Below are 19,095 nucleotides of genomic sequence, written 5' to 3'. Positions count from 1 at the left end.
CGTGCCTACACTAATATCTGGAATGAATTTTGATATCGGGATAGAGCCTCCCGTGAATGGGAATTACGATGCTAATGTCAAAGGCAATGTTACCGCCTCCATTAAGCCAGTTACGTTCCGAGCGCAACTCTACAGAAATCAATTCAGACGGCGGCATACTAGTGATAGTATTGTGTATGTCAGCCAACATTATAATGAAACCCTGACTGATACTGCTTCTAACAGTAGAAATACTACTGTAAGTGTAAATTTAAATGAATACAACCAAATAAATAACAGCGTGTGAGTCTAGTGAAACATCAAACTCGGCTGCGGAACCTTGCCTAGGAACCAAAGAAAGAGCTGAGTACCAACAAGAAGCAGATAATACTACATTCCTCCGACTACACGACCACAAACTAGAACTCATCACGAACGAAAATATCGTCTCTCGTATTTTTGTAACATTAATGGTTACAAATTTCGGAGCTGAGCGTTCATGTTCTCAACTGAAGCACAATAAATATTTCGAGGGAACGGCTACGCACGAGCCAGATTGAACACCGTGTCTCTGCTAAATTTTGTTACAGAAGCAGATTTGTTACGCCCAATTAGTTTTTAGGACTTGATCAAAGACTTGGCAATTAAAAAATCTAGAAGACAACGTTTTAAAAAGTAAATAAACATTAACCTATAGGTAAACCTTTGCGTATATCTTGTACTGCGATTTAGTGTTTTCGTTAAATAAATAAAATTAAAATAACCAAAAGTTTTTATTTAATATAGTTGTGGGGTCTTGCCTGGAAGAAAACTGAAAAAGGGTTATAAATTTTCAAACTCTTATTGAATCTTAACGTCTTGTGGGTTAAACAAAGAAGAAGAAGTCGAAGTCGGGGTAGTACAGTTATTCGACTGTGCTTACAGCATTACTTGGCCTTAATCCGACACTGGATTGACCTGAATTCTATTTCTGATTATCAATGTCATAATAAATGTTAACAAGGACAGCTTCCACTTTCCATTTGTTTTCTAATTCCACACTGAATTTGCAACCACACACTTCGTACTCCTTCTTCATAGCAGCAGCAGCCGGGTTCACATATGTCTCCACCTTTAATCCGACATAATTTTGTAATTTCCCTTCCTCGCATGCAGTCGTACTTCCTTTAATCTCGCCAGTTATTTGAAATTTCTTTCCTTTGCAACACAATACAGTCCAATTTAGCCCTTCTGTGGGAAATCTCACTACTTCTGAATGTTCAGAAAGTGATTTCAAGGAAACGTCAATTAAATCGAACGTACGGCCTTTAGTAATCACATACATCCGCATCCTTGAAACTTCTAATGAACCTTCTATAACTTCTAGCGCAACAGAAACAGAGCCGCCTGGTGTTGAATGAGAGTTGCAGGAATTCACGCTGTCAATTAAGAACCGTTCCTCGTGCATAATAAAATAGCAAGTAATTATACTCCGAGTCTTTCTCCTTGGAGAACTCTTTCGATCTACGATAAAAGGGACATTCGTAATTTCCCTTTTAGGATTTGCATTATGGCAGAACAGCGAGACGAGTTCTTCAGGTTTCAATAATTTTGTTTCCTCAACGTCAACGAGTTCTTGGGCAAACATTAAACGAAACCTGATGTGAAAAAATACATCTTCCAGAAGATTTCGTAAATTTTCTGGCGTTGGCTCAACACCCTCCTTTCTCAGGTAATTTTTACCCCACTCGTGAACAGCCTTAAACAAGGAATATTCTGAGTCAATTCTCAAGTTTTGCATTTCTACTATTCGCTTTACTGTGCTTTTCTGGCAATTGAAGAAATCGGGAGACTTCAAAATGGCTTCTGACTCCTCAGCAAACAGCCAAATACACTTCGACCGTAGTACATCTAAGTTCATGAGTTCTGCAAATTCGTAAAGTTGGCACACGCGCCCGTAGTCAACTGTCAAGTGGTCCACCAGATATTCTTCACTCTTCAGTTTAAGCATAGAAATTTGATATTTGTCTGCACAGTAGCACACATCCTTGGCTGCGTCCACAGAGGGAATTGAAATGAAATCCGTGTACAGGAACCTGCAAGAAAAAACAGTGACACTTCACTCTCACTCGTGATAAAATACGCAAAATCTCTATGAAAAAAGACCAGTCTTTAAAACACAACATTCAAATGAAATATATTTATTAATAAAATGATAAAAGTTTTAATATACAGTGGTGTATTAAAAAGAATAATATTTGTAGTGAAACGTATAAGATATTGTTTGATTACAGTCATTCTGTCTGTCTCAAAGCAAAGTCTGCGTGGGTAGCACAGTGGTATCGTCACCGTCCTCTACACACGGGGTGGAAAACGCCCGGGTTCGAATCCCGTCGATGACGTGAGGAACTTTATTGAGCTTTTTTTCACTGCGTGGCTGAGTCAGTCGGTCTCAGGCGTAGATAGCAAGGTTTCTTCCCTCAGAAAGTGGGGTTTTTTCGTCCAGCAAAACAGGAAAATGGACCAGAGAACACGTGCAATTTACAGACACGAATACGGGTTAATGTAATCATTTACTGGTAACCCTAATATAGTAATTTGAGGTTTTTTTTTTTTTTTTTTGTGTCAAAGCAAAGGTATTGCGTCAGATAACGCTTCTATTGCCCTGCAATTACTGCCCGATGAGGACAGTATTTGCAGTATATTGCAAATACCGCGTTGGAAGGGAATACACGCTCATTATTAGTATCCTATTTTGCGGAGGTGTAAGCATGGCTCCACATGTTCAGTTAACACGAAGGAAAAAAAGTGTAGCTGTTGCTCTATCCCAGGAAGGGCTTTCTACGTGTGCTATCGCTGATAAAATAGACGGTTACCAGTCAACAGTATCCCGGGTGCTCAAATTAAAGACTCATGTGAAGAGAAGACTTGGATCCGGCCTTAACAGAGTTACTGCGCCTTCTCTAGATCGATATTTGAAACGGCTGTGCCTTTCTAATCTGCATGCTAGTGCTCCTCCTGATCTAAAACTGAACTTTCAGATGGCCTCTAGTGTTGAAACGAACAATCCAATGACGGTTTCGGAATGTGGTCTGCATGCATATCAGCTCAAGAAGAAGAAGCCTTGGTTGACCCAACAAATGAGCACTTGCTTGGGCTAAAACGCATGTTTCACGGACAACAGAGCAATGGGACACCACCATCTTTTCTGAAGAATCGAAATTCAACCTTTTAAAGTAAATTTTGAAATTATAAATTAGTTGGTAATTGGCTGATAATGTGAAAGCGGTATCTCTTCAGGATGCCACTCCGTTTCACAATTTCAGCAAATTGTGCTGAAATACTTCGATAGCCTTTAAGGTTTCAACACTTCCTGGACATGTCTTTTAATGTTGAGGCCAAAAAATTATAAAAACGGAAAGGTTTTTTTAAATGAACAGGAAATGTGGCATCTACGTTATGTTACTTACTCACAATCTGTCACTTAAAAATATGTTACCTTAAAATCTGACAAACGGTCACCAACAGATTATCAAATTTTAAGGGGGGTAAAGAGAATATTATTATTCGTGTGGGGACTAATGACATTAAACGTACACGATCTGAAGATTTGTTGGAAAAATACAGGACCATGCTGAGGAAATGCCGCGAGCTGGGCCACAATGTCTATGTGTCTGCAATTCTGCCCAGCCCCGAGAGGAGGGATTATATGTTAAAAGCCTTGTGGATTAACTGAAGACTTGAAGGACTCTGCAAGGCCTTTGGGGGGGATATTTCTATCAGCACGGTCCACACTTGTAGGTAGAAGGAATTTGTTTTGTAGAGACGGGATACACTTGAACAAAGGTGGTGCAAAGGTTTTTGCCAGTATTATTGAGGATACCTTAAAGGTTCAGGGAAATTGCTAGTTATGGGGAGGGGGGGGATGTGGGCAATACTGACACGCGTTTATCTGATAATATTGGTCAAAGTAAGTCTTGCAAATACCTCAAGAGTTCTTATCTGCTACCCCAACTGGGCGTATTATCTAGATGTTCTGGAGACAGAAACGTTTCACGTGAGCGGGTAGCTAATGCCAGGGAAGAGAGCCTAAAAAACTTCAAGGGTTGTGTTAGGGTAGTTAAATATACAAGAACAGTAAGTCTTAATTGTTTATACAGTAAAGTTAGAAGCGTCGTTAATAAAATGAGCGAATTCGAACTGCTGGTTAAAACAAGTAACGCGGACATAATAGGGCTTACGAGGATGGCTTATATAATGTACTTAGGAAGGATAGGATAGATAGGGTGGTGGGCTATTGCTTCCCCACCACCCTAAGCAGCCTAAGTGCGACGATAGCTTTCCCGGATACAGACGTTTCACGTGCTAGTACAGAATCGGAATGATGTGAGATAGTTGGAATCAAAGGTATAATGCGAGTAGGAGTAATCAACAGACCAGGTGATTGGGAAGATTATGATAAAAGCCTCTACATGCAAATGGAATGGGCAAGTAAGCGTCAATGTCTTATTATGGGTGATTTCAATTTGCCTCTAATTGATTGGAGTAAATGGGAAGGAAACTCGACATGGGGAACAAAATTTTTAAATCAAATAGATGACTGTTATTTGTATCAACTTGTCAGGGAAGGTACTGGAGAAAAGAATATCCTAGACCTCATCATCACCCATGAATCAGATGATGATGAGAGAAGTCGCAGCAGTAAAAGGCAAAGGAATGGGTTTTAATTTCAGAAAAGGAAATTACGATGCCTTAAGGTACTACATGGCCTCTATTAACTGGGTAGATATCGCGCAGAGAATGAATACATTTCAACTGTGGTACACTTTTAAAACATTAATCACAGATGCCTTGAATGCGTATATACCATTAAAAAAATACTCCACGAGGAGGGTTCCAAGTTGGATGAATAGTGAAGTTGCCACATTACTTGAGCAGAAAAAGGTGGCATGGAAAGGTTACAGAGCAATGAAAAGTACTGAAGCCTATAACAGCTACAAGGTGATGTGTAATAGAGCCACAGAAAAGGTTCGACAGTCAATGGCAGTTTATGAGAAATCGCTGGCAAAGAGAGCAAAGAGAGAGAGGGGGGGGGATTAAGGAATTCTTCACATATATAAATGCAGAGAAGAGAAGAACAAACCAGATTGAACCCTTTTGTAATAGACGTGGGATAGTATTAGATACCCCAGCCGAAGTTCCAGATGAACTCAACAGTTATTTTGCATCGATATTTAGAAATGAAAAATCTTTTGTGGCAATGGGAAATTGTGGGATCGAAGTTGAAAAATGTGTAATTAATGATATTGAAATTTCGCAAGATTATTTAATGAAAATACTTTAGATCCTACAGGGCAGTAAGGCTCCTGGAGTTGATGGAATATACCCCATAATCTTAAGGGAGGCGGCAAGTGAATGCATTGAACCATTGTGGCTATCGTTTACTGAATTCTGCGAGCATCACTAGACTCTGGGGAGATTCCCTTTGATTGGAAAAGTGCCAGTGTATCTCCTATACATAAGGGTGGCTCTAATGGTGAAGTGAGAAATTATCGACCTGTCAGTCTGACTTCAGTGGTAGGGAAAATCATGGAGGCAATGATCAAAGGTAGAATTCAGGATCATTTGGATAGAATTGAAATTCTCAAGGATACTCAGCATGGTTTTGTAAACGGAAAATCATATTTAACAAATCTGGTTCGCTATTTCGAAAGGGTCACTCACTAACTGGATTTGGGGAATAATTTCGACATTGTTTATTCAGATTTCAGCAAAGCTTTTGACTCAGTCCCACATGAGCGGTTGCTTTATAAGCTGGAAGAGGTTGGAATCACTGGGAAAATCCTTAGATGGATAGAAGGATGGCTTCAGGGCAGGAGGCAGAGGGTTGTGATAAATGGCTATTCCTCAGATTAGGTCGATGTAAGAAGTGGGGTTCCTGAAGAATCAGTATTAGGACCACTGTTGTTTTTAATTTTCATAAACGACATCGATGAAGGGATAGAGGGCGTGATGTCTATATTTGCAAATGATGTTAAAATTGGTAGAGTGGCTAATGATCACTGTCAAGCTGAGCTTGTTCAGAGAGACCTAGATAGACTTCAGGAATTTTCAGAAAAATGGCAGCTATGCTTTAATCCAACAAAATGTAAGGTATTGCACCTGGGAAACAGTTATCCGAAAATAACTTATTCACTTTGTGGAGTTCAACAAAACCCAGTACTGGAGGAAAGGGACTTGGGTGTTACGATACGGTCAGACATGAAATTCTCTGAGCATTGTAAACAGGTTGCAAGGAAGACCCATGGTGTCCTATCGATGATCTATCGAACTTTTGCAAGTAGAGATAGGGACGTGATAATCCCATTATATAAGGCTTATGTTAGACCACACTTGTAATACTGTGTTCAAGTATGGAGACCGCACCTAAAGAAAGAAAGACATCGAGCTTCTTGAAAGGGTGCAAAGACGGGTAACTCGCCTGGTGAGATCGGTAAAATGGCGTCCTTATGAATAAAGACTTCGAATATGTGGAAACTAGACACCTTAGAGGAGATTTGATTGAAGTGTTTAAGGCTCTGAGAGGCATCAGTAAAATGAATGAGGACGAAATTTTCAAGATTATAAATTATGCTAGAACTAGGGGACATAAATTTTAGTTATTATTATTATTAATATCAATTTATTTCCGAATAAATGTCCCTTTACAGCTATGCAGCTAGAGGACATGAGTTACATACAGAGATAAAACATAAAAGACAGATAAATGCATTGTATACAGCGCCCAGATACGATATACGGCCTTAAACAGCCACTGGTGGAGATACAACAAATAAAAGAGCATACGGATATATCGGAGCCTGGATAGTGCGACATCACAAAGAGTCCACCTAGAGCATGACGAGGGAATACATGTCTGCAAGAATGGAAGATCTATAGGTTCTGTCCTTGCAGAGCTTCTCAACGTCTATGGCTAATCTATTCAATATTTGGAAGGAGTTATGTGGAAACATGTTGTCCAGGAAGGACATCCAACGCAGCTTCGATCTGTATGGGGATGTGTTGGACTGGCATCTTCTCCTGTGTGACGGTCTGGCAATGATATCCCATATATCGGGAAGTTCAGTTTTCCGGATAGAAGCTGACAGAGGGTCAGAATGTTCCTAGAGATGATGTGATACCTCCAAGGAAGCATAATAAAATTGGTGTCCAGAACAGATTTTGAGATTGTAGGTGTTAGCCCAGCGATCCTATTTAGCCATTTCAAAATCCAGTATTCCAGGGAATGGAACCTGGAGTGGTATAATGATGGTGCTGCGGACCAATATAGACGAGGCATATAAGGGAATTGGGATAATGCAACGAATAATGTATTTGATGATAAGGTCTGGGTTATGGAAGTTGGAGATCTCTTGTTTTACTGCCCATAAAGCCGAATATGTTTTCGTTCGAGTGGCATTAAAGTGAGGCAAGAAGGTGAGGTCTTCGTCCCAAGTGACACCCAAATCCTTATGTTGGATGACTTTTTTAACTGGAGAGTTCGCTATAATGTGGTTCACATCGTTGGTATTTTTCTTCTTGGTGATAGACAGTTGCGAAGTTTTCTCTTTATTAATGGAGAGCACAATCGCATGAAGGTAGTTTTCCAGTTCATGTAGCTGTCAGTTGGAGCTCACAGTAATAGACTGGAGAGACTGGGGGCATTTTGTGATGATGAAAAACTTAATATCATCTGCGTAAGTGGTAAAATTAGTACGGTTTGCTAGGAAGGGTTCTAAAGATGTGATGAAGAGGGCGGCAGAGAGAACGCCCCCTTGGAGGACCGTCTGAAGCAGAGAATGCGGTGATTCTGATTCTGATTTCCGATCCATATGATCTTGGCATGAAGGAGTTTCCTAAGGAGAACTAGGATGATGCCAGAGATTTTGAAGTAGTTGCACAGTATGGTACATAATGAATGGGTGGAAAAATTGTCAAAGGCTGCCTTAATGTCGAGGAACACATTATCCAGTTGCTCTTTATTGCTTAAGGTACTTTCAATTCTGAACAGTGTGTCCAACAGGTTGGTGATCGTGGATCGCCCAGGTAGTACACTACAGAGGTATGGAGGTTTGTGACTGAACATGTGATGGGTGAGAACAGGAAGTATGGCTTTTTCCAAGATTTTGAGCAAAGTGCATCCTACGGAAATTAATCTGTAGTCATTAGGCGATTTTGGGTTAGACTTTTTTGGAACGGGAGAAATATAATGTGTTTCAGGTAGCAGGGTAAACTACTGTTAGGAGGACGGAGTTGAATGCATCAAGCAAGAGGTCTATGATATATACACTGCATAGTTTAATCAGGAAAACAGGGAATCCATCCGGGCCAATGGTAGACTTGTTGTTAAGACTGTTGATGACCTCAGTAAGGCGTTCCTTTGTGATGGCTATTTTATCCAGTGATGTCTGGTTAGCTGGTGGATTAACCCGAAAAAAGGGGTTTGGGGCATGTAGGGGCTTAGTTTCGAGCGAGATATTCCACACGAGGAAGATGTCCGTGATCATGAGGCACTGTTGGTTGGTTCGTTTTGGTGTAGATTCTTTTCCCAAGTTTCATTCTGTGTGCAATTCAGTCGTTCTGCGCCTTCCTCCGAATGCATAGGAAGCGTGCCCAATGTGTTTTATAGAGCTGTTAGTCGGCTAGATTTCCATGTCCTTTGCCATTTCCTGTATAGTTTCTGTTTCATGATGAAGGCGAGTTTTGCGTTGCTGGTAAACCAGTTCTTGGTCCTGGGAGACAGGCGGACAGACAGATTTGAAGGCCCCTTCACCGGCGATGTCTTTTAACAAGTTAGCTAAATTGGTAAGCTTTCGATCAGGATGGATAGCATCAATTGTTTTCCCAGTCTGTTGCTTTTAGTCTTTATAGGATGATTTGAGGTTGCATATATTTTAATGAGAAGATCTTGAGTTGGGATTCTTTATGATCATGTTGTTGGGGAGAGCATAGGCTTTCACAATCAAAGGCAATTGGGAGGTGATCTGATGCAAACTTAAAAATCGACGTTGTGAGAGTGAGATGTGAGAGTGTGATAGGTTATGGAATAAGAGGTCGAGGTTTTGATGTCGTCTTGTAGGTTGCGATTGAGTTAGTCTAAGGCCTAGAGATGAGAAGGGGCGTACAACGTCCTTCATAGCAGCTTCATGTCTTGGGAAGGGCATGTTGAAATCTCCTAAAACAAAGGTGAGCATTTGAGGCGGGTTATAATCCAGGTAGTTAGCTCGTGCCTTGTGTTGGGATTATGGTCAGGAGGTAAATATACAGCTACAACTTGAGTCCTCACTTCTTTGACTTTAAAAATTGCAGAAATGGATTCAAATGCAGAGAAGTCGCTGAGTTGTGCACACACAAGATGAAGAATGTCTTTGTAAATGATGGAGACACCACCGCCACGTCTGTGGTCCCTGCCGTTGCAAATATTTCCGTATTGGTGGGGAGTGGCCATGTGGGTAGTAGTAGTAGTGGCACGTGATGCAAGAAAGCAAGTGTAGGCTTATGCAGCATCAGCCAAAAAAAAAAAAAAAAACACACCATTCCCTCCAAACGCCTGTCCAATTCCTGCTTAAATTTATTTAAGCTATCAACTTCCACAACGACAGATGGAAGTTTGTTCCAGCAATTAACCACCCGCTGGCTAAAGGCAAATTTCCGCAAATCTATTCGACATCTGTCCTTTCTTAATTTGAATTTACGCCACCCTTAGGTTCGTAATCTGAACAAGTGGAAGGATCCCATCACAATTCAGCGTGCTCAACCCATTCAAGGCCTTATAAACATCAATCAGATCACCGCGCAGGTGCCTAGTCTCCAGCCACTGCAATTTGCAGAACTTCAGCCTCTCTTGGTAAGAGGATCCCTTCATTCCCCTCACCAATCTTGTTGCCCTTCTCTGTACACGCTCAAGCAAATCTACATCCTTCCTAAAATGAGGCCTCCAGACCTGTACGCAGTGCTCAAGGCGTGGCCTAACCATTGCCTTATACAGAGGAACAATCACCTCCTTTTCCCTGCTAGCAAAATTCCTATATATCATTGACAAAACCCCATGACCTGCCCTGGCAGCCTGTCTGCATTGCTCAGACTGCACAATTACTCCGAGGTCTTTTTATATATATCTGACTGCACAATTACTCCGAGGTCTTTATATATATATATCTGACTGCACAATTACTCCGAGGTCTTTTTCATTTTCTACCACCTTAAGTGTAGTACCACACAGTTGGTACTTTTCTCTGGGGTTACTTCTACCCATATGCAGTACTTTGCATTTGTCAAGGTTAAACTTCATTTGCCACTTCTTAGCCCATCTGCCCAAATTACCTAGATCCTGTTGCAGTAGCACAATAACATGACTGTCATTAACAACCATGCCAACTTTTGTATCATCTGCAAACTTCGATATTAAGCCCGATATACCTTCATCAATATCATTGATAAATATACAAAACAACAGTGGACCCAACTCCGAACCCTGTGGGACTCCACTAATAACATTAGTCCACGAAGAGCAGCACCCATTGATTACCACCCTCTGTCTTCTCCCACTTAACCATCCTTTTATCCATTGTAGCAACTTACCCTTAATAACATTCTGCTCCAATTTGTACAGTAGTCTTGTATGCGCAACAGCGTTAAGAGCTTTCCTAAAATCCAAGTATATGATATCAAAATTATTTTTTGCATCCAGTTCCTTTGTGACCACATCATAATAACCAATCAAATTTGTCAGACAAGACTTTCCCTTAACAAACCCATGCTGTGTCTGAATTATTGCTGCAGTCTTGTCTAGATGATCCTGCAATGCATCTTTAACCAGTGACTCCATTATTTTACCCGGAACAGAAGTTAAACTAACTGGTCTGTAATTACTCGTGTCACCCTTCGAACCTCCTTTGTGAATTGGGGATACATTTGCACATCTCCAGTCCGTGGGAACCTCCCCTGAATCCAAGGATGCTCTCATAATTATGGCTAAGGGTTTGCTTAGTTGCTTTGCCGCCTCCTTTAATATAACTGGATAGATCCCATCCACCCCAGGTGCCTTTCTTATGTTTAACTTCAACAATTTCTCCTCCACTTTGCTCTCAGTTATTACAAAATCATTAAGTATCCTGCTACAATTTGATAACCTTCTGCCATTTTCAAACCTTAATAACTCATGTGTGAATGTAGATGCAAAATACTCATTCAGTTTGTTTGCTATCTGAGCAGGATCATCAACAGTCGAACCATCCATGTCAAATGGACCAATCAGATTCATCCCCTTCCTTTTAGAGTTTATATAAGTAAAGAAATCCTTGCTGTTTTTCTTAGCATCTTTTGCCAAAGATTTCTCGTAATCCGCCTTCGCCTGCCGAACCTCCTTTGTGACTTGATTACAGACTAGCTTATATCTGCCATAGGCTTCTGCGTCGCCTGATAATTTATATGCATTTTTCTTCTCTGTCACGAGTCTCATTAGTTCATTTGATAACCATTTAGGCCTAAACCTTGAACAATATTTCTTAATAGGTATGAAACTTTTAGTAGCATCCACGATTAATTCCTTGAATGCTTCCCACTTAGAATTTATTGTTGGTAACATCGTCAGTTGCTGTACAGAATTTAAAAACTGTCTGAGACCACTGTACTCCCCTTTACGGAAGCAAAAACCCTTTCCTTTACCCTTGATGGTAATTAAATCTTTACGAAAGCAATAACCCTTCCCTTTACCCCTAATGGTAGTTACCTCTTTGAGTAAATCCCACTTCAGCACACTGTGATCACTGCCACCTAGTGGTTCCTTTATCTGCAAATTCTTAATACACGAATGATCACTGCTGATAACCAGATCAAGAGTATTACTTTCTCTGGTTGCCTCTCGAACATGCTGCTGCAGAAAACAATCATCCAATAAATCCACAAAAGTCTGACTAGTGTGTGAGTGACCCACCCACAAGTTCCAGTCAATATCTGGGAAGTTAAAATCCCGCATTATAAGACATTCTGATTTACTGCCCCACTCTATTTCTCTGTAGAATTGTTCATTGTACTCATTCAAGTCATTAGGCCTATAACACACTCCAACTCTTATTTTTGCTTTCGCAGTGTTTATCTCACACCAAACTGACTCAACCGTGCACTGTCCATCTATATCAACTGGATGCACTTCTTTTGATTTTATGTTTTTCTTAATTAACAGCATAACCCCTCCTCCCTTCCTGTCCTGTCTATCCTTTCTGTACACATTGTACTCCCCAAATTCCAGTTCTGCATTCCTTATATCTTTGTGACACCACGTCTCTGCTATCCCAACAATATCCGCCTTTGATGTCTTCAACAACACTTCAAATTCATCAAATTTATTTACTATACTTCTAGCATTGGTATTCATGCAAGCATACATGCTCCTATGCCTATTCCTTGTTACCCCTAACACATCCCATATACCCACCTGTTCCATGATGACTGCCATCCACCTTCACCTTCACCTCTGCCTGCATTTACTGTTAAACTATTAGTCTTTGTATCCCCCCAAGCTAGCAGTTTTCCGAACCACCTAACACTGCCTCGATAGCATCAGCAAATATTCTTGCACCCTTTCTATTTAAGTGTAACTCATCCCTGTAGAAGCAGTCTCTCCTGTTAACAAGTTGTCTTTCATGTTTAAGCCAAGTTTCCTGGATACAGATGAAATCGTAGTCGTCGAGCAGGGGAGATTGCAGAAGGGCCAATTTGTTAACAATACTGCACACATTTTGCGATAAGACCCGGAATGTGGGGCATGGATGGAGGTTTTTTGGAATAGATGATTGCTATTGTAGAGGACGAGTTAGCAGGGATTGCTGGGGGGGGGCGGCCTTTTTTCTTCAGAGAAAGGTGTGATAAGTATGCCTGGGGGCCAGAAGTCGGGATCCAGAACTTTTTCGTAGGCAGAGGGTTAACACCATACTACACAATTTTCTTAATCCCCACTGAGCGAAAATTTCATTTTATTATATATATACAAAGGGTACTAGGAAAGTTTTGCAATATGACGCAACAATGAATCACAGGAAGCTGTTTGTTGCTGCATGTTGAGACATGTTCATACGTGCATAGTAGCCGCCGCGCCAAGTCGATGGGCTCAGTTATTCATTAGTAGTGAGAGTGTAAAGTGCTTGCGATGGCATCGTGGTCACGAAATGAGATAAGGACAGTTTTGCGGTATAATTTCGTGCGTGGTTTAACCATAGACCAGTGCTTAGAAGAAATGACTCTTGCACTAGATGATGATTGTCCACATCGTACAATGATATTCAGGTGGTATAGAGAATTTCAAAGGGGAAATTTCACTCTGGAGGATTCTGAGAGGCCGGGAAGGCCACGAACGTCAGTTACGGAGGAAAACGTTACTGCTGTGAGGAAAATGCTTGACGAAAACAGGCGAGTGACCTACCAACAGATAGAGGATACTTTGGGCCTAAATGCACCAGCAATTCGTTCGATTCTGCAAGATCATTTGCACGTGAAGAAACTTTGTTCTCTCTGGGTGCCGCATCAACTGACTGAAGAGCAGATGACACGACGTGTGACTTGGTGCCGGGAGATGTTAAAAAAGTTTGATAAGGGACAATCTCGGTATGTGAACAACATCGTGACAGGTGACGAGACTTGGCTGTACTATTACGATCTGCCGACCAAGGCTCAAAACAAAGTTTGGGTCTTTGATGATGACGACACACCCGTAATTGTCAGAAAATCCCGATCTGTAAAGAAGAAAATGATAGCTGTATTTTTCAAATCGAGTGGAATTGTGGAACGTGTCGTTTTGGACACGTAGAAGACAGTCACAGCTAAGTGGTATACTGAACAATGTCTGCCTAAAGTCATTGGATCTATGAAGAACCTGCGGCCAAAGTCAAGAATGGACACCTGGTACCTCCATCACGATAATGCTGCACCTCACCGCGCCAAAGCTTGCACCGAATATTTGACCACGACAGGACTGAAACTTCTCGAGCACCCTCCCTACAGTCCAGACCTTGCTCCCTGCGACTTTGCACTGTTCCCGCATGTGAAAATGAAGCTAAAAGGGAGGCGGTTTTCCAGTGATGAGGGCCTTCTACGGGCTTGGGACAACGAGTGTGCTTTACTCCCTAGTGAAACTTGGCAGAACTGGTTTAAAGATTGGTTTCGGAGGATGGAGAGGTGTATTGAATGTAGAAGAAATTACTTTGAAAAAATTAAATAAACAAAGCTGTATTGCAAAACTTTCCTAGTACCCTTTGTATATATATATATATATATATATTTTTTTTTTTTTTTTTTTTTTTTAAGGTCCTAGCCACTGAAATCTCACTCATACAATATCCATACACTTTTAAATCTCTGGCCTTTAGAGTGAACTGTTACACCCACAATGAAAGCAACACGGCGATGGGGGGAACCCCTGGTGCCGTTAGACACGAACACACTATACACTAACACCATACTAGAAATGAGGCGTAGCCTGTTTGCCTAGTTTTAAACTGTTTTACTTCGATGGGGGCATTGTGTTCCACAAGAAACATTCTCTTTATGGATTCGGGGCTTGTTGAGGGTCCAAACCGGGAGACAAAAATCTTGGTCTTGGGCAAGGCGACAGAGATGTCATCTTTCTCTGCGAGCATCAGTTTACTGCGGTGAGACTTTGATAATTGGTTGTTTGCTAGTGTTGTTGGAATTCTTTGGTTGCCTTCTAGTGGGGGGAAAATGGGGTGGGCTCTTGCTTCTCAATACACAACTCTGGTCAATGAACCCCGGTTCAGTAGCTTGGTCATGACTGTTGTAGTGTGGTACAATATCATCATTTCTTTCCTGAAACTGAGTCAACTTATTAGTGTGGTTGAATACATGGATGGCTCTGGTTACTTTCTGTGGTCGTTTGTCGCTTGGTTTTCTTTTCTTCTTCTCATCTCGATTCTCAAGAATGATTCAGGAACTTGCAGAAATCTGATATGATTATTATTATTATTTTAGGGTTTCCCGTAATTAAATACATTAACCCGTATTTGTGTCTGTAAATTGAGTATATTCTATGGTCGATTTGTCTGTTTTGGTGGACGAAAAAACCCCAGTCACTGGAGAGAAAAACCTTGCAATCTACGCCTAACACCGACTAACTCAGCCACGGAGAGAAAAAAGCCCACTAAAGTTCCTCGCGTCATCGACGGGATTCGAACCCAGGCCTTTTCCACCCGGTGTGGGGAGGACGGTGACGATACCACTGTGCTACCGCGCGGACAATCTGATATGATTAGAAGAGTTTCAAGGGCGCTTTCGTTTTCTTTAGCCACCCTATAGGGATTCTTATTGTGCATCTTTCCGTTTTGTTTAAGCAGTTCGCCAGACTCCACGGGTGTTGTTTGCATGGCTGCAACTCGTTTTGTGACTATGCTGCGATCATTAGTGCAGAGACACCGTTCATTACTTATTTTCTGTAGGGAATAAGTAATAAACGGTGAGTTTATCTTTTAATGTCTCAGATCTATTTCTACTGTTGCTTGCATATTCTAATTGCTTGTGAAGTTATTACATTTCTATGTATTTGGTTGGTATATTGCAGTTCCAAATGCTAAGGTGTATTATTTCAAAGTTATAATCTTCCTTCTTATTGTATATTCCTATTTCTACTTGGTTATTCTCCTTAATATTTATTGTCAGGTCTAAAAACGTTGTCTACCTTCGTTTTTGTTAATGTCAGATCCATGGGATAGATATCCTTTTTGACCTCATCTAAGTTGCTGTCAAAAGAAATCATGTCATCGATGTTTCTGTATGTCTTTATTTGGTTTTTATTCGTTTTATTCATTTTCATTAGTGATGTAGAAAAACGTTAGATGCCAGTACTGAAATTTTGGATCCCATATTACATGTTTATATACGTCTCTGCCATCGCATATGTAGTTGTTGAATAGGCAGAACTTTGTATTTTTTTTTTTTTTTTTTTTTATGTGAACCCCAAACACGAGAGGTATTAGAACCTATAGAACTTAGTACGGTGCTTGGGTTGGAAGTTGAGAAGACGAAAGAAGATATTTGTTGATATTGGACTTGAACTTCTGTAGATTGTAATTTTCAGGAAATACATATGAAGGAAGGTTGTTCCAGAAAACGGCAGTTGAATGAATAAATGAGGAAGATGAAAAGTTGGTTCTGTGGTTTGAAGTTGGGCAGTAAATGGATGTTGGCTGGTGGCGGCACGTGTTCGGACTGTTTTGAAAGAGAGAGCGGGAATTATAGAAGCCAATTCAGAAGAACAGTGCCCATGGAAGTATCTGTAGAAAAGGCATACGGCAGACAAAGTACATCTATGAGAAAGCGAGTGGAGAGACTCTGTTAGAGATGAATCATTAATTAACCTAATTGCCCTCTTCTAAACGGAATCAAGAAGCCTGAGAGAGGTTTTGGGGGCACCACCCCAGATGTGAGAACAATATTCCATGGCAGGGCGGATTTGCGATTTATACAGAGTGAGCAGCTGTTTGGAAGAAAAGTAACGCCGAGAGCGAAAGAGAAAACCAAGTGTTTTAGATGCAGAGGAAGCAATATTTGTAATGTGCTTGTGCCAAGAGAGATTAGAAGTCAGGGTAATCCCCAAAAGAGATGTAATTTTGCCTAGAAATAGGAGTGTCACTAAAGATAAGCATAGGAGCAGAAGAATCCTTTTTGCGAGATATAAGACAAGACTGAGTTTTAGAAGGATTGAAATCAACTAAGTTGTCTTTGCCCCACTGGAGAATTATCTGAAGATCGGCATTTACGGAATTGGTAGCAGATATTTGAGAAGTCGAAGCTGATTGAACAGGGCAAGGTTTCTCAAAATGGAAAGTGGAATGCAATGTGCTATCATCGGCAAAACTATGGATAGGATTTCCAGTCAATGGAAGCAGGTCATTAATATACAAGAGGAAAAGAGTGGGCGAAAGAATTCAATCTTCGGGGACACCGGCACTAGTGGAGAAGTTAGAAGACAGAGAGCCATCTACAATCACCCTCAGTGAGCGATCAGAGAGAAAACTGGATAACCAATTACTAAAGACAGTTGGCCAATTACTAAAGACAGATAACCAATTACTAAAGCCTTTGAGATGTCAAGATCAACTACTTGTGTTTCATCGAACCTTTCCATTGAATTAGTCCATAAATGGGTAACATAAGCCAGAATATCACCAGTGGATCGACACTGACGGAATCAATACTGGCGATCATTGATCAGACGGAAGGTTTCTAGGTAGTTTAAGAGTTGGCGGTTAATTGATTTCTCCATTACTTTAGAAAGAGTAGAAGTGATTGCAGTGGGACGATAATTGGATGGGAAGGATTTGTCACCCTCTTTAGGAACTGGCTGGATATAAGCAAATTTCCAAGCTCAAGGAAAAACACCTTTGGAATAAGAAAGTGAAAAAAGGCGACAAAGAATAGGAATAAGTTCAGGAGCACAGGTTTGAGAACAAGTGGAGAAATACCACCAGAACCTCTAGTTTTCTAGAGCATCAAGATTCGTCAAAATCCTTCTGACATGCTCTTAACGGAAAACTATAGGAGGCATTGAATGGAGTGTGTTGGGAATGGTAGGAGGTGTTTAACCAAGATCATTAATACATGAGTTGGAAGAAAAATGGGATGCTAGGAGGTCAGCTTTATCCTTGACTGAAGTGACAACAGAACCATCTGGTTTGGACAGAGATGGGAGCAGAGATGGCCAAAAGCTTTGGCAAGAGACCAGAATGCTCGGTTACCATTAGGGCAAGAAGCACGGTTTCTACTCTTAGCCTGTTCAAACTCTAATTTAGATTGATTAATAACTGCTTTACAATTGTTGCGAGCTTTGGTGTAGGCAGAAAATGAAACTGAAGAATTAGAAACAAGCCAATTACGATATGCAACATTCTTCTCTTGAACAGCCTTAGCACATTTATTGGAAAACCAAGGTTTAGATAAAGGACGAGATTATAAAGTCGAGTGTGGGATAAAGGATTCCATTCCTGCAAGAATAATTTCACTGACATGATCTCAGCAAACGTTGACATCAGAAGTTTTGAAACAGTAATCCGACCAAGGAAAAGAAGAAAAGAAGTCTCGCAGGTCATCCCAGTTTTCATTCTTGTAATGCCAAACAACACGAGGTTGGGAATAGCCATGAGATAAAGTTTCCATTGGAGAAGAGACAATCACCAAGTTGTGATCTGAAGTACCTGAAGGACCTCTCACTTCGACCGTGTACTTAGAAGGGTTGTTTGTGAGAAAAAGATCAAGCGTATTAGCTGTATGATTAGGATTGTCTGGGGTTCTTGTAGGTAAATGAACAATCTGTGCTAGGTCATTAGTAATTGCAAAAGCCTCAGCATCTCGACCAGCTGGATTGTTGTGATTAGAAAACGGAAGCCAGCTGGAGTTTGGGAACGTTAAAATCACCAAGGAAAATTACCTCACTGTTAGGAAAGTTTTACTGGAGAAAATCAAGTTGCAAAGAGAGGAAGTCAAAGAGCTCCAAGTGATTAGTATAGTTGTTAGAACGGTAGAGACAACAGATGAATTTGACACAATGGGGTAGAGAGATTTTAAGCTAGAAAAGATCAAAGAGAGGAGATTTCAAATTGGCAAGTCTCTGACAGGGAATATCAGAACGGACATATGCACAAGTACCACCTTTGAGGCGAAAGGAATGATACAGCGAATAATTTGGGCATTTGAGATGAGCAGTAGTTGAATCAACCGATAACTGAGATTCTGTCAGAAAACGTACATGGGGTTTGGCAGACTGCAAGTGGAAATGGACATCGTTGAGATTAGAATTGAGACCACGTATATTTGAAAAATGAATTAGGAAGTGCTTGGGAGGTTTAGATCTTTTCGCAGATAAGCTTGCTCTATTAGTTTCACAATTCATGGTGTATTCAATAGTAAGAAAAAGTGAGAGGGACATGCTGTGTGAAGTAATGAAATTTTTGGATATGGCGTACACATGGTAAGAATATACGCAGATCCTTGACATAACGTGGCTTCGACAATGCTTGCCACATACACACTACTTGGACTCCCTCCAGTCACTGTCTGACAGAGTAGAGGTAGCAAGATTATACACTAGCTGAT

The 19,095-nt window shown here is 40.8% G+C and overlaps 1 protein-coding gene across 1 annotated transcript in view; it reads right to left on the bottom strand.

The window, feature by feature from the left end:
* Window positions 1–943: 943 nt before the first annotated feature.
* The window catches only part of LOC150079987 (BTB/POZ domain-containing protein 6-A-like), a 33,470-nt gene continuing 15,318 nt past the window's right edge, over window positions 944–19,095 (bottom strand). The window contains exon 3 of the mRNA XM_090383305.1: window positions 944–2,054. Coding sequence (XP_090239431.1) covers window positions 944–2,054 — 1,111 coding nt within the window. The remainder of the gene's footprint in view (window positions 2,055–19,095) is intronic.

Source organism: Mastigoproctus giganteus, chromosome 10 (genome assembly GCF_048544385.1).
Source record: "Mastigoproctus giganteus isolate SK-2022 chromosome 10, ASM4854438v1, whole genome shotgun sequence".
Taxonomy (NCBI): domain Eukaryota; kingdom Metazoa; phylum Arthropoda; class Arachnida; order Uropygi; family Thelyphonidae; genus Mastigoproctus; species Mastigoproctus giganteus.
Note: the sequence above shows the minus strand (reverse complement) of the source record. Positions and strands in the feature narration are given on the sequence as shown.